Source organism: Vidua macroura, chromosome 3, assembly GCF_024509145.1.
Source record: "Vidua macroura isolate BioBank_ID:100142 chromosome 3, ASM2450914v1, whole genome shotgun sequence".
NCBI classification, from domain to species: Eukaryota; Metazoa; Chordata; class Aves; order Passeriformes; family Viduidae; genus Vidua; species Vidua macroura.
The window spans coordinates 51,236,785-51,259,198 of record NC_071573.1 but is presented as its reverse complement, the minus strand read 5'-3'; the positions used below and the strand labels follow the sequence as shown (position 1 = coordinate 51,259,198).

Sequence of the window (22,414 nt, the reverse complement as noted above, 5' to 3'; positions counted from 1 at the left end):
TCGCGGAGCAAAACATCCCCCTCACTGCTGGCGCCGCCGCCAAGCCACAGTTCCGCAACTTCCCCCCTCCTCCCCTTCCCGCGGCGCCCCTCGGGCGCTGCCCGGCGGCGACCCCACGGCCGCCGCCCGCCCCCGCACTATCATTGCCGGGCATCCCGCCTCTTCCTGCCCGGCGCAGGCGCCGCAGCGGGGCGGGGCGGAGAGCGGGCGTGGGACAGGGGGCACCGCGGGGCTCTGTGTGCGGGGCGGCCTCCGCTCGGTCCCCGCCGGGCGCCATGTGGGTGCTGCTGTCCCTCCTGGCTGTCGCGGCGCTGCTAGCGGCCCGCCGGAGCGCGGCTTCCCAGGAGGAGCAGCCGCCCGCAGGTAACGGGCGGGGCGAGGCGGGGGGATGGGGCGGCCCGGGCAGGCCGACCGACTGATGGCAGCACGGGTCTCCCGAGGGCCGGCGGCACCGGCACCGGCCGTGCCGCGCCCTGTCCCGGAACCCTCCGTGACCGAGCGCCGCCGGTGGGGCCGCCGGCCCCGCGTCGCTACCGCCGCCCGCCGCGGGCATAGGGAGCCATCGGGGCAGTGCGAGCGGCCGGGCGGCGGCGGGAGGAGCCGCCGCTCCCCGGGGCTGTGCCGCGCTGCCCCGCCGAGGGACCCCGGCCCCGGCGAGCTCTCTCGGGTGCGCGGTTCAGCCGGGCCCCGGAGGCCGTCTGGTGGCGCGCCGGCGGCGCGCTGGTGACATCAGCCTTGTTTTCGGGTGTTCGCACATTTCTGGCACGCATAGCAGGAGCTGCGTGTGCGTCGGACAGGCCTGCTCCGCTGCGCTTTATGACTTCATATGTCTAAAGAAGTAGAGAAACTGGGAATTTCGGTGCGAAAATGGGGAGCACAGGACTGGGGAGTGTAAAGAAGGTATGGGGATCACGGCCTGGAACACGCACATTTTGACCAAGCACTCCTGGGGAGGAGTGGCTTGCCAACGGAGAACAGCGTTGTGTCTCTGTTTGCACGGCAAGTAAACTATGAAAGAAATAGTCAGGCTTACTAGCTTCATTTTAAACTGGAAAAGTTCATTAAGAACAGAGGTTGTTGTGTAATAGTCAAAAGGGAACATGCATTTAATTTTTATTGAGACTAGTGAGAGCTGGCTGTGTGCCCAGGCTCCTTGGATTCTGCAAATGGAGATTTCTTGGGGTTCAGATCCATGCCTAGGTGAAGTGACTGAACTTGATTGCCCCTGGGCATGGGCCACACCATGCTTTGGAAGTCTGCTTAGCTTTGTCTGATAGGGACTAGTGGTGCTAAAAACGGCAAGCTGCCTAGAAGCAAAAAGCTCACTTTTCTGCATGCAGGTGCAGCAAACCTTCAGCTCAAAGGAGCAGAATGTATTTTTGAGTTAAGTTTTGAAAACTCCAGCAGTATTTTGTTGGTGACTTGTATTCAGCTTGGTCACAGCCTCTATAGGTAAACCCTTTCATTTTAGTGAACAAAAGCATAATGAAGGGAATTCTTATTGACAATTCTGTGTATTAGTTGAATGAGAATGCTGGTTTTATATGTAATGACTAATAACATGTCCTTACTTTTTATACTATTGATGCAAGCAGATGTGCTGACCAACAGGGGAAGAATTAAGGTAGAAAGGGAAGTCTGAACCATGTTTATGACGCTGTCACATATAGAATAGCAGAATGGGTCAGGTTGGAAGTGACCACAGTGGGTCATCTGGTCCAGTCTTCCTGCTCAATCATGGTCATCCTAGAGCACATGGCACAGGATTGCATCCAGATGGTTCTTGAGTATTTCCAGTGAGGGAGACTCCGCAGCCTTTCTGGGCAATCTATTCCAGTGCTTGGTCACTCACATAATAAATAAGTTCTTCCTCATATTCAGGTGGACCTTTCTGTATGTTAGTTTCTGCCCTTTGCTTCTTGTTCTGTTGCTTGGCACCAGTGAGAAACTGTCTTCTTGGCACTCCTCCTTCAGGTACTTGTAGATGTTGGTGAGGTCCCCTCTCGGTCATCTGCTCATGAGACTGAACAGGCCCAGCTCCCTCAGCCTTTCCTCATAACGGAGATGCCCCAATTCCTTGATCAGTTCTGTAGCTCTCTGCTGGACCTGCTCCACAAACTTCATGTCTCTCTTGTACTAAGGAGCCCAGAATTTCCATGGTAACAGTTGTATGACTATTTTTTCCCCTTAAATCTTACAGGACTTTCAATGTGCCAGTAGTATAATACATATATCAAGGCGGAGTGTGTAATGGGGAAGTGTTCAGTCAGTAGGACACCGTTTTCCTTAGAAAAGGAATGAAGCCAGACAACCCAGCAGCAGTTGGAACACCTCCTGCATTTCCTGCAGCTGAATGCCTAATGTGCCTGCATTGACAGGCCTCTGACCCCACAGTGGAGCTGAGCACTTGCTGATGGGAACTCTCAGTCTTTATTTTAGTATCATGGAAGACAAGGTCTGTGGTCAAGGTGAAGAAGATTTAGAGGCTGTGATAGTGGTGCAGGTGCTAACTGCACATTGTAAGCCACATTTCCAAGGCTGTGTGTAGTTCATTTAGGCAGCTGACTTCCTGTTGTATGTGATAATCATGGTGGCCTTGAGTTGTTGTTTATTATTCAGATTACTGACATTCATAGCAATTTACTGTCAAGCTGCAAACAAAAACAAATTAGATGGTAGAAGGTGCTGTATTTAGATATCATCTATTGCAACACTTCTCAGCTATAACAAAAGGGATGAACACTCATAAAATAGATAAAACAATATTTAGCTTATATTATTGCATCCGTTTTTTAAGTGTCCACCATGTGCAACTTGCTGTGGTTTTTCTCAAGATGGTGATCTCAGTCTACCTTTCCTCTTAGTATAGCTTACAACCTTGCGGAGATTTTTGTCATAAACAATGATTTTTAAAACTCCATAGAACAATGTCAAACCTCTGAGCCCTTAGAAAATAAAATTCTGTTGTAAATAGCAGCTGTAAAAATGCTCTATCTACCGTATATAATGTTTATTCATGATACTTGGGAAATCATTTAAGTTCATTCCAGTAAATATTTAAAAAACTAGTAGCTTTAAATTTTTCACCAATCATGGCACTCATTTAATTTGTAAACTAATTCCTTTGTGAATTTGAGGTCTTTCGAGAACTTCTGGTAGAACCTTCTGCATAAATTGCTGTTACATCCATTAAATTAAGCTTGTTTTCAGTAACTTTTTAAAGGAAGTACCATTCAGGTATGGGAATGGCATTACAAGAGAAATGCATGTCCTGGGTTTCTTTTGGAAGAATAAATGAAAGTTGGCCAAGGCAAGCACATGCAAGCATTTTCACATACACCTCGTGGCTGCTGCCTCTTAAAAGAAAGCCAGTCATCTCACAGGTACAAAATTTCTTCATCACCTTGCTCCTTAGTGCTTCCCAGTCTGCCAAGCTCCCAACCAAGCACAGCGAACAGGCAGCTCCCCTCCAGCAGTCTGACAGGAGCAGGACCTGTTTAGTGCCTGGCCAGAAGTGCACAGAGAGGGGCCACACTAACCCAGGTGTGCTGCCTTGAAGGGGAACGTGACAGAAGGCAGAACCACTGCTCTGCCAGACATTTTCCATTCTTCCCCAAGGCACGTGCTTGGTGCTCCCTCAGCCTGTGGTGAGCAGTGACCTCTTCCTGTTCCGTTTTGGTCCTGTGGTGCTGGGCAGTGCTCCTAACTTTTGTCTAGCCCCCAGATGGCTGAACTCTGCTTTTAGTGCAATTTTGTTTGATTTAGCACAGATTGAAGTGAGGATATAAGTAATTAGGAGGACTGTTTTGTCAAGGTTTAACCAAACCCCATGCAGCTGCTTGTTCACTCCATTACCAGCAGGACTGAGGAGGGAATCAGAAGGGTAAAAGCTGGAGAACTCATGGATTGAGATAAAGACAGTTTAATAGGGAAAGCAAAAGCTGTGCACATAAGCAGAGCAAAGCAGGGAATTAATTCACTGCTTCCCATGAGCAGGCAGGTGTTCAGCCATCTCCAGGCAAGCAGGGCCCCACATGGGTAGACAAACACCATCACTCCAAATGTCCCACACTTCCTCCTTCTTCCCCCCACTTTATGTACTGGGTGTGATGCAGCACAGAAAGCAGCAATACCCTGGCCACTTGCCAGCCCATGCATATCGCCATGGCTGTTACCAGAATGTTCCCAGGCACAATACTGTGAGGTGATAAGCAGTACTGCAAGCAGTGAAAGCAAAGAGCACTGGACTCTGAGCACTGGACTCGGAATATACAGTCAGGAAAGTGAGCCTCAGGGCAAGCCACAGGAGCTAAACAGCACTAACAGTTGTAAATATAGTGTGGTACTTCCCAGTCAAGTCTGTTGTTAACTCAAACCCTTTGAAGTTGGGCGGAAAAAAAAAAAAAAAAGGAAAAATAGCCTTCAGAGATAGACTAAATTCTTTTTATGTATTCTTTTCATCCTTAGCATTGACTTGCTGCTTTCTGAATCCATCTTTCAGAGTATGGGTTGCTTTATTGCCACCTTTTTTTTCTGTTTGGTTTTTTTTTTTTTTTTTTCAGTGCATATGGCTGCAGAATACTGCAGAAGCATTTAAAGGTAGTACAAATTTATCTGATCTTTTTTCCATTTTCTTAATTTTCATGGGTGGCAAAAGCTACGGAGAGTGGCTTTTTTGCATTTGTGAAATCAACAGAACTGCTACCCTTTCTGGGTGCAGTTTAAGTGGATATGCGAGCTCAGGTCCCCCTATGGGCCACTTACATAAGACTTGGATTCAGTGATCCTTGTGGGTCCCTTCAAACTCAGAATATTCTATGAATCTGTGAGCTGAAGCAACTGTAAGTAGAGTACAGGGTTGGCACAAGGAAGGTACACTTCTCCCAGTCAGGGGCCCAGAAGAGACCAACTGGTTATTATTGCAGCTATCTGTCTTTAAAAGATGAATTAACCATGACTCTACAGCAGAGTTCAAACTGTTGTCCCTCTTGGCCTGTTAAAGTGGCTTGTAAGTGTCTTCCTATGATGTGTCACTTGGGGAGTATAAGTATTTGTTTGTTTTTAATGGAAATCTAAAAAAGGAACAAACTTTCAAAATATATTTTTAGTTGTTATTTTTTCAGTTTGTATTTTCAAGGTTTCAGTTTGTGCTTTCAGTCTGTATTTCAGTGCCTAAATGATGTTTAAAAGTCACATATAACTTGAATGAACTTCTGCTGCTTTTAGGGCCGCTGTTGTCTCAGATAGCTGTACCATAAACTCTGCATTGTGGATTCATCGGGCCCTGTTCTATTACGTGCATTATTGCACTTCAGCTGAATTCTGGTTGTGTAAGCAGTGCTGACAAATCCCTCTGTGTATACAATAATGCTAGAATGAGGGAAGGAAGTTCAGTCTTGCACAAGATACAAGTATCAGGCTTTGAAAGCTGTCTCAGTTTTACATCTTGGAAATGTCCAGTTCATTGAATTAATTTTTCCTTTAGGCAGTGCATTGCTGGTTACTAATCAGCAGGGGCCTCCCCAAGCCTTAGGCAGATGATGGAGGGGGCCCTACTGTAACATTTGCTACCTCATTCAGTGCTCTGGGTCAGCCCCTTATGTTAAGCAGGTTATTTTGTGTAATAGTACACAAAAGTTAAGATTCTTTAAGGCTAGCTACACTGTAGCTTAAAAGTACATATTTGAAGTAACGTTTGTGCGCTTTCACCTGTCTGTGCTTGACGCCTCTTCTGTCAACTTGTCACCTTTTTTTTCCTTGTGGTTGTGAATTTGATGATTATGTTCCTTTTCTTCCAATAGCTGAAATACCACTCCTGTATGTATTAAAACAAACCACAGTACTGCTTGCAGAATGATCTATATTACATCAAACCTTTGTGGTTGTCAATAGCATATCTCAGCCTCTACATATCACTTTCAGTAATGTGTTATATTTGTGGTTTATTCTTAGGATGTGAAAATTGTTTACTTTCCCTAACTGTATCACAGAGTGAAGTTGTAGTACTTGCTTTGTGAACAAGAGCAAGTCTGAGTTCCCTCAGCAGTTTGTAAAAGCCACATTGACAATACTAGGGGTGCCAAACCAGACATTGAGAAGCTGAGTTATAACAGATTCAGTTAAATGACCTTAATTTCTCTTCTCTTCCTGGGTGTCATGTGGCAGCCTTCAATATTTACAGGATCCTGTATTATTCCTTCCCCTGCAGTTGCTCCCTTGGTATCCCTCTTGGGATTGCTGCTTGAAACAGATACTTGGCTGCACATGGAAGACTGTCAGTGTTGCTTCTTATTTTTGGATTGCTTTACTACATTACCTCTGATGTTGTTTGCTAAGTGTACTTCAAATGCATTCCTTCAAAAGGAACTACATTGTAGCTTCAGTGTTCAAATTCCTTACAAATGTTTGTAGTTTATTTTGGTCATCACAGCTTACTGAAGATACTGCTGGAGTGGTAGAAGTATTACTGGTAGAAATTCATAGGAAATCCAGGCTTACCCTAGGAGACCTGTTGTACTCTGGCTTTGATACTCCAGCTCTGGTGCCATTTCCCAGCCCATCCACTCCAATTCAATTTCTGAACAGCAAGAGAAATCTACAGGAACTGGACTGATCTCCTCTAACTTGAGTAAAGTCTTACAACCTATCTGTAAAAGACCAACACAGGGGTATAATCATCACCTGATACAGGCTGTCTGATGGACTTGCTTTCAGTGGGCATGGGTTATCTGATGTTGCAAAGAGGACAAAAGCTGTCTCTGCAGGAGAGGTGAGTAATAGATCAGCTTACAGGGCTCATAGATGTTTGTACTGGTGACAGACTAGCTCATTTAGGGGATGTATTTGTGATTTTTATGTTTAGCATGTTGCCTTTTCCAAATAATTTAGAAGTACATTTGGCCGTTCTTGTGTTTGCAAAGGTCTGTTTATCAAAGTGCAATTGTTCTCTTCATTCTAGTGCCTTCACCAACGGGGATTGTAGTAACATCTGAAAATTTCAAAACAGTTTTGCATTGGCAGTACCCACCTATGTCTGAAACTCCACATTTTATTGTGGAAATCAAGCCTTACAAGTAAGTTCTAACTATTTTATTATTTCCTATACCTGATATTCTCTAGAAGCACATAAAAGTAGTCAGTCCCTGTTAAATTCTCTTGTTTCTATGAAGTGAGGTCACGTAGGGTGAAGGTTGCTCAAGTGTAAATTAAGGCAAAATTTGACAAGTGAAAGGTTGAGGTTGGCAGGGATCTCTGGAGGTCATCTGGTCCAAACCCCGATCCATGATTATGTCCACTTGACTTTTGAATATCCCAAGGGGAAGAGACTCCACAACCTCCCTGGGCAATCTGTGCCCTCACAGGTCCTGGCCACCCTCACAGTTTTTTGTTACAGGCAGTGTATTGTACAGAATTGTGCAGCTGAAATTGTATTAATTATTACTTGATCTGATTTACAGTTCAGGTCGCTATAAGAACGTCTCAACCTGTGTGAACACTTCAGCTCATTTTTGTGACCTCTCAAAGGAAATATGTGACCCTTATTCATCTCATTGGCTTCAAGTTAAAGCTGTTGTTGGGTCACAACAGTCTGAATATGTTGAGGCAAATGAGTTTATTTTGCAAAGGCACGGTAAGTTGTATCTAAACTAAACCTTGTAATTTTTTCCAAACATTTTAGTAATTATTCCTTTTGCTCTGTTACTGCATTACATTTGGGAATGTCTTACAGCCAGGAGTCCAGGATGAAATGAATCATGATGATGCTTGGTAGGAGCTTCATGGTGCTTGCTAGCTCTTACTCTGTGGTGTCTGAGTATTTGTTTCAAAATGTCTAAAGGCAAGAAGGTGATGCTGATGGTGCACTCTGAATTCTTCCCATGTTCCAGACACCAGTTTAGGGTAGGAAACTGTCACCAGATAACATGGACCTCTAAGCATCACTGAAGTAGCAATGTATTGCTTGACACTAGAATGCCATGTACTGATAGTATTCCCTAGATACCTGAAGCTAAAAGCTGGATAAATACTGGATAACTAAGTTACTAGTACTTCATGTAAATACTTTGGGCTGGTTTGGAAAAAATCAGACTTTAACATCAGTACTGTAAAAGTAAATTTTGTGTCTACAGTCCAGTGTGGCAGGCCCTGGCATTGCATGGGCAGTGCAAAGGAAATGCAACAGAGTCAGGAAAGACTGAGAGACGTCTTACCATGCTTGCTCCATTCCAAACATACAGCTTTCAGGGAGAAGCTGGCCCATGAGATTCTATCTGAATTCTATCTATTCCTGAATTGCTAGAGCCGAAGGAGTGGAGTCCCTCTTTGCTTTCTGCTATGATTACGTTCCCACTCAGCAGTCCTATTACTTGAAATAGTGGCTGGTTTCTATAGTTTGACAAAAGGAACAAGTCATGGTGCTAATGCTCAATGTGACAGTTTCCAGAAAATTGGTAGCCATATATGGAGAAAAGAGACAAAATCCTTTTCCCATTGAACAAGAAACATATATTCAGTCAGACCATTAGACACAAAAAATTCACATAGGCCATTGCCATGGGAAATCCAATGCTTCCAAATGGTGCTCATGGTGAGATTTGTTTAGCTTTTCATATAGCCTTTGTTTCAATGCAGTATTGTTTTTAACTGAGGTGATTTATGGTGGGATCTAGTCAGCAGGATCTTGTGTTTGGTTCTTGTTCATGTATATGTTTAATTGCCGTTAGCTTTTTCTGTTGTCAGCTGAATTTTTATGGCCTTACTCATGTAGGAAAGTTAAATTGCTTAGTAGTGAAATTCATCATGGACAATCAGTTTCCATTTTAGAAGCTGATTAGTTAATGTATCCAAATGCCTTCATTACTTCTAAGCATCAGAGAGGTCTTACCACACGTATGCAATATTCACGGCATGGAAATAAAGATGTAACTCTTCTCAAATCTCTGATGAATTTTGGAAAGCTAACAATAAATGCCACATTTTATGTTAAAAGCTTTGGCCTAATAGCAATGGTGCAATATGTTGCAGGAAAAATAGGACCGCCAAAACTGAATATCTCAAGACATGGTGATAAAATCCTGGTTGATATTTACCATCCTGTATTCCCTCATTCTTGTATTGAAGACATTTATTCAAATCTGGCATACTTGGTGACTGTTTGGGATAGTGAAAATAAGGTAGGTTCCAAAAATAAAATTTAAAATTGAAAACACTTTTTTACCTTAAATGCCTATACAAGGGATTTATGCCTATGACGCGTGGAGGTAACAGGTATCAAGAAAACAGTTGAACACCTGATATGTTGAGCACTTTACAATGAGATATGTGAATGAAAGGTCTGTATTTTAGTTGTCCAAATGAGTGCTTGCAACAAAAATTAGATTATTGCATTAACTGTACATGAGATAAGGGTTACTTGATCACATGCTGCTGTTTCTGCATACATGCTAAAACACCGATAATTTAACTTGTGCCCCTCTCACTTGTCTAAAGAGACATTTCATTTAAGAAAATTGCCTTTCAAGGTATTTATACAAGGTTATTTAGCAATCACGGAGGGTGAAGGTGGGGAAAATTACAACAGGTGTGTTTACTTAAAGTTAGCTTTTCATATGCATCCAGGTGCAAGTTTTATAAATGTGAATCTCTACTATGAACAGCAAAAAATTTTAGGTGGAAAATACCATGCTCTGATCAAATATAGCATCTTAAGGTAGCCAGTAAGCCAATGGTCACACAGCCTTTGCAAGGCATATGAGTGATGTAGGAAGCACATCACTCATATGTTGTAACATTTTTTGAAGTAGTGGAAGGAACTGTAATACTGTTCTAGTGACTCAAAGGATATAACATGTCTTCCATTTTTTTCAGACTGAAGAGCTCTATGAGGACAACTGTACAATGCAAAAGTGTACCCTCAGAATCCCAGTTCTTACTGAAAGTTCCACTTACTGTGTTTCAGCAAAAGGAATTTTTGATTCTCTGATGGTTGGCACTCCATCAGAGGAAAGTTGCATTCCTGCTCCTCTCAGGCAGACATCAAGTAAGAGGATTCAAATGCTATATTAAAAAAATAGTGAATCTGAAGACAGATCTGATCTAGCAAGTATTTGATGCTTGGGGTGCCTTTGGGAGAATAGAAAAAGTAGGGAAAGCTTAGTCAGTCTTTTCCAAATGCACTTTGACAGTTCTGACCTTTACAAATCATGTATAATTTTCAAGTGACCCTGAATATTTTTGGGGTGTTTTTCCTGTTTTGGTATTACAAAACGTATTTCTATTGCACATGAACACGGTGTAATTAAAAAAATCACAAATGGATCATTCACTGAGCTATGTGGTTTTCACAGGCATTGTCTGTTCTAGCAAATGGCTTTTTGCTCAGCCTCATCACTGAGGGTGATATGTATAGACTTTTAACTGGAAGCAACTATAAACTTATGGTCATTAAATTAAGATATTACTGTCTTTTTCTTAATTAAAGAGAACAAAAGGCAAATAGTGACCCAAATTTTTAACTCTGAATCTCTTACAAACACTGAGGTTGTACTTCATCATAGCTTGTATATTTCAGCAAAGAGATAAAATATAAGCAGTCTTCTTGAATGCACAGGAGCAGCTGGATGAAGGAGGGCATTAAGGAGAGTCAGACTAGTGGAGTCCTACTGTAATTGTTAACAATTCTGTGTTTTGGAAGATACCATATTTTAATTTTATTGTACATAAACTCTGTGTAGTTACGTCAGTTAAGATGCTAGCACATAGAAGGTATACAAATCTCATTATCCCCATCTGTCATCTCTAAGGAACAAAAAAGTAGTTGCAAAATTCCTTTATTTCTATAAAAATGTGATTAGGTTTATATAAACTGAAAAGCTTCTGCCATTCTAGTTTTTATTTGCTCTATAAAAGTCTTATGCATTAAGTTTTCCTGAGTGAAAAAAGGTAGTAGATTGACAAATTCACACATTACAGCTAAGCATTCTGAGCTATTAGAATTTCTGAAGGTATTCTAAATGATACAGCAGTGGCTTGTTTTTCCAAAATTCCTAGTAGACTTTGCTTTAACTTCTTAGGTACACATGGTATCATCATTCTGTGTGTTGTTTTTGGGATCTTGACGGTAATACTGACAGTATATTGTGGCTGCAAGAAACTAAGGAAAAATAACATACAGCTGCCTAAGTCTTTGGTAAGTTCTGTAACTACTGTGTGTTTATGCCAGTCTCTTGGGTTTGTTTGGTTGGGTTTTTTTTTAATTTTTAACCATGGTCTCATAGATATTTAGGATTTATGCCAGTCTAATATTCTGATAGCATTTGCAACCAGATGCCTCTTAGTTTTTTAGGGCTAGACTTCAGTCTCTCTTTAACTGAAGTAGCAGTAGTTCGTCTAGTTTGAGAACTTGGTTCTTAAAATCAGTGTGTGCATACCTAGGCAGGTTTGTGTTCGCTCTAGTAGCAGAGACACAAAACCACAGAATCACTGATGTGAGAAGATACTTTTAGAGGTCATCTACCCAAAGCCTTTTGCTCAAGCACAAGAGCAAGTTAGCCATGAGCATATCCAGATGGCTTTTGAATATCTGCAAGGAAGGAGACTCCACAGCTACTGTGGACAATCTATGCCAATGTTACACCACCCTCACAGTTTTTCTTAACTTCAGAAAAAATTCCATGTGTTTCAGTTTGTGCCCAATTCCTTTTCTCCTGTCATAGGAGCTGTGAGATTGCTTCATTAAATGGTAGTAGTAGCAATTCTGCTAATTGCTACAATATTCTTAGTAATGTGCAGAGTAAGGGGAGGGAGTAATAGTTCTGTAGGAAGAGGGAAGAAGGACATGCGGAAGTCTGTTCTCACACTGAGCAGTCACAGGAAAGTCAACAGCTGCTCTATCTTTAAAACTTCCTGTAGCCATCCTTAGGAAACAGAATGGATGTTCCTTAAAGAGCAGCAGCACTCCTTGGTTTCATGTCAGGCCAGAGTGGAGTATCTAAGAACTACTGTTGTAATATTCTCCTGGTGTCATTATAGTCACAACAAATGAACTACCACAACTTCAAAGAGCTGCCACCTGAGGCAGTAGTAAAAAGAAATCATAGTAAGGGTATCTTCTCAGTGGATGGAGTAAGTCTCATTTATAGAGAGAGTAGACAACAATCTTTGATTCCATGGTCTTCAGTTTCAAAACCCTTTAAAATGGCCTCTCCATAGTCAATGCCCAAGATTCCTCTGGAATCTGTGTTCTTTAGAATAGAATATTAGGAGCTGAAATTGCTCCAACTAAATGAAGATATCCAAGCCAGAGGTGGTCCCTTTGTAGTAAAGCAGTGATCTAGCCCATGCACATCTGGTCAGACAAAATGCTTTCTAAAATTCCCATTTCTTTCCATGGACTGTGATGGAGCCAGGGGACTAGTTTGGAGGTAGCCATTCACACTGTAGGCTTTAAAAAAATCAGTTGAAAGAAACCTCTCTGATATCTGCAGCTAGGCCCCAGTATCAAAGCGGACACTGGAGACTTTTTGTCATGTTCACACCAGTGTGTACTTGTCTGAATATGTAACTTTGTGTCTTATGTACACACAACAGTAATTTCTGTGAAGACCATTCATTGTAGCAAGAGATGGCTCATGCAGGATTACAGTGCTGTGCTCAGTGGATCCATATTTATTTTGGCTTTCCAATAGCACTGTGATATCTCATCTAAAGGATCAGGAAGCAGAATGTCACAAATAGAATGTGTGCTTCTTAGCACCTGTGAGCTTCCTGATGCATGCTCCAACTTGAGCTCACTTTATAGAAACTCAAGTGTGTGCCCGTATTCTCATTTTACTGGGCTAGATGTTACTTTGTGGTTCCTAGGTTCCAGTACCACAGTATGATTCATGTCCTACATCCTATTTTATTGCTAAGGAGCTGAATAAAGCTTACAACTATTTATAAATGTTGTTAGCTAGGTGGTCAGGCACTGAGACAATAATTATTTTATGGTTAATCATTTAAAGTAATGAACAAGCAGTTCAATTAATATGAATGATACATTTGATTATATGACATTATCTCTATAGACTTAATGCCACTTGGAGCCTGTCACTGACCTTTGAATACTAGGCATTTCTTTCTGTACAGGTTATGATCATTGTGCCTTAGCTGAGCTTGTCTGAAAATAAAACATCTAGGGAGTTTTTCCATCTATTAAAAGGCTGGGCAAGACTTCCTACTTAGGACTGCTAATTTTCTGTGATCTCCTTCCTGGCACCTCTGAGTAGATGCTAAAGCATCATTTGAGTGACTTCCAGCACTTGGAATTTTCCAACAGAAAGGAAAATAAGAAAGAGTACCCATTAAGCAGCTACCTTTGTGAGTCTTATATACTCAGAGAACGGAAAAAATATCCATTGTCAATTAGAGCTCCAGAGCTTTTATACTGTCTTTTCTATGCTGTTTGTAACTCCCAAGAATTACATATCAGTCATGTCTTGCTCCTACTTCCACAGTGCAGCTGTCATTTGATACAGGCAATGAATGATTGATTGTCTTCATCAGAAAACCTGTTTGTTTAAATGTCTAAACATCATTATAGAATCCTACCAGGAACATGCATATGTGAAATGAGACAGATTCCTTTACAAGACATGATGTTAGTCTTCTGCCTGGATCAAAGGAATCAGTTCCAGCAGTTCAGCTATAGTTAAAATTCCTTTTCATTTATATCACAAAAAATATTGCAGGAGGCTGTCTCTTTCTACCCATTGTCTTCAGTCATTGCAATTTATCCTGTGGCTATTCCTGTACTAGATTTTTGTTCTAAGATCTGTGATAAGGGCTTACCCACTTTTAAAGGAACCCAATTTTCTGATGTGCTGTGGGCATCTCTCTCTCTGCTTTAACTTCCCTCTCTTTTTCTTCAGTGTCTTTTATCTCTGAATGGTAGCAAATATTTTGGGAGTAGAAATCATTTACTCTCAAGAGAAAAGTGAAAGTTGAGTTTTACTTAAGCCTACTTTTCTGTTTTCTGCTGGTGCTTTTTCTGGTTCTGACAGGAATGTCAGGACTGTCAAGCTGTGCTCTTTGTAGAACACTTAAGGATATTCAGAAAACACTTGGGAATTTTCTTTGCAGCTCTGTTTTTTCTTGGTTATACAACATATATTTTTGATGTGGAGAAATTAATTGTTCCCGTAAATATTGATTGACACTTGTCACAAATAATTGTCATCTTACAAGAGAGAAGCTGCTTCACTGCTTTTGTGAAAACTTTTTTTTTCCCCTGTGAGCATCTCTAGGGGGCAGTCACATAGTCTTCTCTTTATAAATTTATGTAGCATTAATGTTTTGTGGAACCATGCAGAGACCACAAAGATTTTTGCCATCGTCCTAATAAGATTTGAAATGGAGTTTCAAATGGAGTCTCAAACTCTCCTTCATGAAATGTACACCTGAAAATTACTTGGAATTCATAGGTGGACACATCATTAGAAAAGGAAGTTAAGAAAGAATTGGTAATTACCTTAACTGTTACGGATTCCTTGGGATATGTTATTTATCTGTGCCCTTGAGCCTGACTTTCAGCAGGGTGTCTTACTAGTCTGTTGAGACAGTGAAAGGCCTGAAAGCTCAGGTGCTGTTATTGGAGACAGGAAGTTATGTGAGTACCTGCACATGCCAGGAAATACTGCTGATAACCATCACTGGCTGTCAGTTTGCTAGGTAATGTGAATAAAAGAAAAATATTAACTTACCTATAGTAAATACTTCAAATAGCAACCGTATCTTAATTACCCTTGTTACTTAAGATCTTTTGAATGTTACTGTAATAAGCATTCAGTTACTGTAATCAACTGATTCTTATCTTTGAAGCTAGAAACAACTGCAGGAGTTGCTGAATTGTCTTGTAGTCATGACTCAGTGACTTCTAAAAAACCTTTGATACCGGGAAACACGCAGGAGTTTTTTCTTCTGATCACTTCCTTCTTTCATGAGTGGGAACAGGAGTGTCTTTGCACCATCATGCCCTGGTCAGAAACTTGTCAAGAGAAAAATGGGTTTCCTTTTTTGAGAAGTCTTGGATGTAGTTGTACAGAGAATATGCATTTTATCCCCAAAGTCTCGGAAGTATTGCCAGTGCTCACCGTGAAATGCTTGACCTGTGTAGAATGCAAGGTGATCCCTTAACAGATTTTAGGACTTTTTAGTGATTTTTTTAGTGCTGTGTCCTAAAAGGACAGAAATAAGAATTCACTGGGTTTTGTTTTTAACTTTAGTTTAGCGTGTGCTAGTATGGGGAGAGATGGAAAGCTGAAAATGCAGCTTTTGACCATGGTTTCTGTAATACTTTGTTGTAATTCGCATTCCTCAAGTATTCCACCTTACACAGAGAATTACCTTCTCTTGTCACTTGCTGTGCGATTATTGGAGTCAGATGTTTGCTAACCCTCCATCCCAAAAAAACTATAGATGCTGGTCCCTTCAAGATCAGTGTTGTATAGCATAAATACCCAATATTTTGGATATATATCCAATATACCTGTATAAAGAGATTCTCAAAAAGTACATTAATCCTTTAAGGTGTTCTTAACATATTGATTGTAATCTGTTACTTGCAACTAACTTTTAAGCATTTCCGTGAATTCTCATGGAAATGACTCTGAATATTCTTTATGTAGTATTCTGTTTCCAGAACAGAAAATGAAGATCCAGAGACACTGATGGTTGAGTGGCAGCTAGGTGTAGTGTGTTATGAGCCACCTGAAAGCACTCTTCAGTGTCAACCCTTGATTCCCTTGGGGATTGCCTCACCTTAGTGATGTTCACACAGCTGTTTGTAAAACTAATTCAGATGACCAGTAACTGCTCTTCAGGGAGTGTTTGCTTGACTTGTGGTGGTGTTGCTTGGCTGGTTGGTTTTCCTAAATTGTAATGCTTTTATGGATCCAGCCTTAGCCACAGAGTAGCATCAACAGGTATTAGGGCTGCAGAGGGGTAAGATAAAGTGAGAGATGAAAGCACTTTCTAATGAAGTCAGCACACTCTGAAGGTATGAATGTGCAGCTACAGTCTCAAAACCTTTTAATCAGAGAAGACTCGAAAAGCAGAGTCAGATTGGATCATCTGGTTTTGATGGCCCTCTGTTTTTACACTAGTACAGACTGGGAGGTTATTTGTGTCTTTGTAATTTTTCTTAATGTTATTTTACTTCGTCTTTTCTTTTCCTGTATACATCTCTTTCTTCCAAACTTGCCTCTATCTGAATTTTCAGGCAGTTTATTTTTTTACAAAGTATCTGAAAAAACTGTGATTGTTGTATTTTATTAAGAAATTTGTGGATCTATAATACTTGATATTGTGTGATACACAAACATAGTGAATTACAAAATTTGTGAAAGAACACTATTAACTCTTTTTCCCTAGGTGTTCTATGTTCTAGGGAACACTATCAAATAGCTGAAAATTTACCCTACTTTGTTTTTCATTTGTATGTACTCTTGAAAAGACATTAAAAAAAAAAGTGTAAAGAATCTAAGCAGCCTGAAGGCATATTGTAATTGTTTAAAACGAGCTGGGGCCTGGCCATTGAAAGAATTCATATTATCAGCCTGTGGAGGGATTTCAAAGTGAAATATGAAAGTTTGCAGCCTTGAGGAACTGCTTAGTGGCTCTGTGAAGTAAGTTGAGAGACTTCAGCATAGTTACTGGGTGTGTTGTTCACTTCCCTCCTGGTTGAGACAGATACCAGAAATTATCACAGGCACTGTAAGTTACACTCATTAGCTATAGAGTGTGAAAGGTTTCCCCAGCTGAAGAGTATTACGTTGTCTTCTTTTGCTGTTTTCCTCTACATTGGAAACTTCACAGTATAGTGGGTGACATGAAATGGATTTGATCCTTGCAAATATGCTTGCCCAAAGAAAGCATTTTTGAGATCTTGCATATAAGTGTTACTGGAACAGTTAAACTTACGGACATAGGCCAGTGGGCCAGCATCTGTGCCTGATTTTAATTTTGCAGTTTTGTTTTGGAATTTATTAAAATGATGTTAAATTTGTTATTATCAACTTACATATTTTTCCAACTTTTAAACTCGAAGTTGTTTGTTTTTTTTCCCATTTAAGGTCAGTGTGATGAGAAACCTGAACACGGGCACCTTAATGGGACCAAGATCAGAGGGGAAGTATATATCTGTAACATCAGGCCTCTCGGATTTGCCAGTGAATGGTGAAGTAACCTTGCTGGAGATAGAGTCAAAAGAACAAACTGCTAGTCCTGTGGATTCCTGCGACGGAGAATCTTCTGTCCCTTCCCCAGAGGCACCAGCCAAAGTAGAGGAGGTGCCTATTCAGGAAGGCACAGAGGAGCTCTCTGTTGATGCTGATGAACAAAATTGTGACATAAAAGAGAGTTACTTCATTTCTAACAGTAGCCAAATGGATATATGCAGTAAGTCTTCAGAGTCAGAGATTTCTACTGCAGAAACACAGCCAACAGTCACTCCAAGCAGCTGCTTCAAGTTTTCTGGCTATGACAAGCCTCACGTTCCATTAGATATGTTGATGATAGATGTTGGTGAAGAGCAGCCTGTGAATGCTTACAGGCCAACTGAGTAGCCAGGATAACTGAAGTGCTTAACCACAACTGAGAAAGAACAGCATTACTGAAGGTTACGGAAAGTCTAGGTTAAATTGTGAACATCTACAAGTTGTACTTGTTCTGATCAGTAAAAAATTGAAAATAGTACCTGAAAATGGCATTAAAAGTGTGGGGAAAATTCATAATAACCACTTTTTAAAATGCTTTTATATATAACTCATTATTTCCTATTTGAAATAGTGCTGTGTTTTTTAACAATACTCTATAGAAAGCATACCACTGACTATAAAAGAGCAGCTGTACCATTATTCACTTCTGCTTCAAATCTTGTTCAAAATTAGTTCAATGAATAAAATGCTTAAGAAATCCTTCACTAGATTAGACATGTGCAAGAAATGTTTAAGAGTTTTTACCATTATTGGAGGTATCCTCTTGCTTATCTTCTTCTTTTGAGGAGTATTTTTATATTAAATTAAATGCTCTTATTTCTTTTAAATAAGATTATGCCTATAAGCTCTTCCGGTATATCTTAAGAATTTCATTCCATGTCAAAGAAGTAAGAAGTAATGGCCATAAACTAAGAACACAAGAAGTTCACCTCAACATGAGGAAGAACTTCTTTGCATTGAGGGTAGGTGGCAGAACACTGGAAGGGGCTGCCCAAGGAGATCATGGAGTTTCCCTCTCTGAAGACATTCAAAACCCACCTGAAATCATTTCTGTGTCACCTGCTCTAGGTGACCCTGCCTTGCCAGGAAGTTGGACTGGATGATTTCCAGAGGTTCCTTTCAACCCTACAAATTCTGTGAAAGTACCAGTTATTTGTAGTCTTTGCTGTTAACTTCAGTAGAAAGCACCCATTTGGATCACTTAGTGGTGTGAGTAACCATGTGACATTCTGGCAGAATATGTTAGCAAGCTGATCATCACTGAAAAAAAAAAAAAGTCTAATGGGTGGTTGCACAAATTCTTTAGAAAATGTCCTCAAAATTCAAAAAGCCTGGTTTCTTCTGGGACACTTTTATCCTAATTTTTAGAACAATATGTTCTCTAAATAGAAATTAATAGATTTTCTTCCAAGCATGTTTTCTAGCAGAATGAAAATCACTGCCATTTCACCTGTTTTAATAACATAATTCAGGAACTATGTAAAATCACCCTCTAAAAATATGACTCAAGACAATAGAAAATAGTGTGATTAAGTTGTACTTCATAAGTTTTGTTGCCATCTGACAGCCTTCTGAATTTTGTATCGTAGAGTTGTAGTTTTGAAAACTGAATATTACGAATTTTTTATTTTTATATTTTTTTTCATATTGAAATCCATGTAATCCATTTATTTCCCCTTAATCAAGATTTGATAGGTATTTTCTATTTGTAGGAAATGTTTATAGCAGTTATTAATGAAGTTTAATTCAGAAAAAAAGAACACTTTACGGGTACAAGTTGGTCCATTCACACAAAATTGTGGGTTTGTTTTAAAAGATATTTCTATAGGATTATCAGAATTGTTAGCCTGTTACAGCAGGTGGGTTTAAAGGAAAACCAGTGTCATAGTACTTCTGTCCTTGCATTTCTCAGTGAAGTTAAGGTGAAGTTAGTTTATATAGCAGTTTCGGGAGTGCTTCCATTCTTGTATATATCAGATATTGACCACAATGGTACAAAAGATTTAAAGACAATAGCTATTTTTCCCATCACTCCTTACAGGAAGGTAACAGATTGGTTACCAGGGTTTTGATAATTTTAGGAAAAGCCAAATCAAGCAGGTGAATTTTGTAGTTACAATGTCATGGAAAGCCCAGTTAGTAATTATTAGCTGGCTGTGATTTGTTTCTGCATTATATTCAAACATAGTAAGACCCCCTAGCAACTTTTTCAATGACATGTTCTGGGCTGAGTTCCTAGAAGGCAGTGCTTAGTGACTAACTGCTGAGGATGCACTACTGTGTAGGTCTTCCCATGGCAGAGGTGCAGAAAATAACACTCTTGGTGTTACAAGAAGGCTTTTTGAAAATCAGCATTAATTGCACTTGAAACTTCAACTAACCTGACTTTTCAGGTAGTGATGTGGTTCATCACTGAAGCTCCTAGCAGGCTGTCTACAAAATACATGAGCAGCTGTGTCTTGTGCAAAAATTGGAGTTGATGTAATTTCTTTCTGAGTTTGGAGGTTTGTTGATGAATATGAATTGCAATAAATACCTCAGGAATTTATAAATGTCAGAGAAGTGTTTAAGTTAAGCTTACTTCTGAAGGGATAAAGAGAACATTAGAAACTGTAAAGTTAGTCTTGTTTTTTGGGAAGAAGTTTCTGACCAGACAATTTGCTGAGTATTTTGTTTGCAACTGCTCAGAGTATTTAACCTTGCACTTGGTTGCTTGTTTTTCTTCTGTCAGTTTTGTCAAAAAAGAAATAAAATGTTGATGTTGTCCGGGAATGTCAGGAATTAGCTCTGGTAGTTGTTGGGTTTGATGTATCTGCCCCAGCATCCCCAGCCCTGGGGTCAAGCTTGCAGGGATGGACATATTAGGCAGTCAGGATCCAGAGGATAACACTGACAAATGCCAATATTTGTGCAGGCAGTGTTGCAGCACACCTGCACCAGTTGAGGCATACGGTTCCGAGCAGTCTGAAAGTCCAACCCAGAGTGGCACTTTGCCCTATGGGCTGGGCTTACCTTCCTAATTCCAGTCTGGAGGCTGTCAGTCCTGCAACTTCCCCAGCATCCCAGCATCTCTCCTGCAGTCAGCATGGGATGAATGTGCTGCCCAACAGCCAGAGGTGATCTGCCACAAAACCAAGATTCTGTCAGAAGCATGCTTTTTTTTTTTTTTTTTTTTTAATTAGATTTACATTCTTAGCAGGCCCTGGTGCTGTTAGAACCAAGACTTAGCATCTTAATTTGTGTGAGCTAAGTTCTGGAAGTTTTTACTTTGCTGACACAGTGGAAGAGGAATGCAGATAGACACATTTTAAAACCAAGTTGACTATCTCAGGTTCTTTTCTCTTACCCCTGCAATACAACTACATTGTACATTGTTCTGAAGCTTTCAAATCCCATGGAGTCAAATGTGAGTAAAAGGACCCAGCCAGGAGCTAGGATATCTTTAAGATATTCTGGGTCACTAAGCTCTGTTACCACCAGGCCTGTGTTTAGCAGTTGCCAGCAGTGGTATTGAAAGCCTAAGAGTAGGGCAAGTCATGGTGGTAATCTCTGTTTGGATATGGTCCAGCAGCTTGTAGTGTGAGGATTTCTTGGGATGGGAATAGAAATGCATTTCCTGCTACAGCTAGTTAGCCTTGCTTTTGCAGTTCTGTAATACCAAATATCTGAGCAATGTGGTTGGCAACCTGTCAGGTAGTATTTATCTGTACATTTTCACTTAATTGAGTTAATTTAATTGATTCATATTCTTGTGATGAAGTAGTTTGCTTGAGCTTCTGAATATTCATACATTGCACCTTGATCCAGAATATGAAAGTGCCTAACATTTATACATTGAAAATAAGTTAATATTCATGCCTTTATAGGCCTATCAGCTATCCAGTATGACACACTTAAAAGGTTTTGCCATTTCAGACCTTTTCAGCTGATTTTTACTCTTGTCCTGGCTGCTTAGCAGTCCTCCCTTCCTCTTGCTTCAAGATGATTTGGGTGATGAGATAAGACTCCAAAACGTTATATACTGTGAAAGAGAACTTTACTTTGGCCTCCTACCTGCCAACATTTCTAAGAACTTCTTTGGTTCTTCTTCTCGAGTGGACATTGTAACATTGTAATTTTTATTATTAGATCTGCAGTTAACAATGAAGTTTTGTGGCAGTACTGTGTGCTGGCACAAAAACATAAAAGCTGCTTTTGTATGGTTTTCCAAATAAGTCAATAATAGTTTAAAAAAATTTGTCAAATCTACTGATATCTGTGGAAACAAGACAGTTGCATGGAACAGACTCACTTTTTTACTACTTTTTTTTTTATCTTTTTTTTTTATCCTTCATAGAAGATTGCAGAAAAAGAAACTTGCATGAGAAAACCTGTTTTTCTCAGGGTTGCTGAAGTAATTTGCTCTGAAGTCATTCCATGTAAACAGTTGAGTATTAATAAGAGATGTTGTACTTGGCTCAAATTAATAGTTTCAGCATGTCTTTAAAAAAACAAAAACTCAAAAAGCAAAAACGCACAACCAAAATGACAAACCAAACACAAAGCACCTTTTATCTCAGGGAAAGGTGACCTGTGTAGATTCCTTTAGTGTGGTTTTTTTTATAGTTCAGTCCTTTATGAAGTTCTTGTTTATTAATACTCTTTCTCTAATTGAATGCCATTGTTGGGCTGAAATCTGTAATGAAATTCCTGTAAATACTGTACTATTTAAATGTTCTTATATGTAAATTAAAAAAAAAAAAATCTAAGAAGGAAATTGTGTGTCCTTGCCTCTTTATGACTGTTCTTTTGTTCTGAAATCTAAATGTGCTTTTGAAGCTCTCTCAGTTCATGTTACTTACATGGTGTGTATTTCAGCTTTATTGAGAATCAAAACACTGGGGGAGATGTGTGTGGCCCATCTGTGTGTGTGGATGTGTGCAGCCAGTTCCTGGATCCTACTGACCATCTTCATCCTTGGTGTTGCAGCTTCTCTTCTGCCCTTTGACCCTGTTGATGCAGCCTGCAGACTTAAGTCCAGTCCTATTGCTTCAGCCTGGGTCTGTTCCCTTATGTTCTGTTTTAAAATTATGGACAAGGATTAAATGGTCAAATTATTTGAATGGATTCATTGCTACAGAGTGAGGAAAGCTGGCCTTCCTTGGAACTTACTACTGTTA

At 40.2% G+C, this 22,414-nt stretch overlaps 1 protein-coding gene across 1 annotated transcript; it reads left to right on the top strand.

Annotated features, from left to right (window-relative positions):
- Positions 1 to 233: 233 nt before the first annotated feature.
- Positions 234 to 22,011, top strand: IFNGR1 (interferon gamma receptor 1). The gene is made up of 7 exons (XM_053973648.1): positions 234 to 363; positions 6,959 to 7,073; positions 7,458 to 7,630; positions 9,025 to 9,173; positions 9,868 to 10,039; positions 11,073 to 11,188; positions 17,112 to 22,011. The coding sequence occupies exons 1-7, from the start codon at positions 276 to 278 to the stop codon at positions 17,601 to 17,603; spliced, it is 1,305 nt and encodes a 434-aa protein (XP_053829623.1). The 5' UTR covers positions 234 to 275; the 3' UTR covers positions 17,604 to 22,011.
- The last annotated feature ends 403 nt before the right edge of the window (positions 22,012 to 22,414 follow it).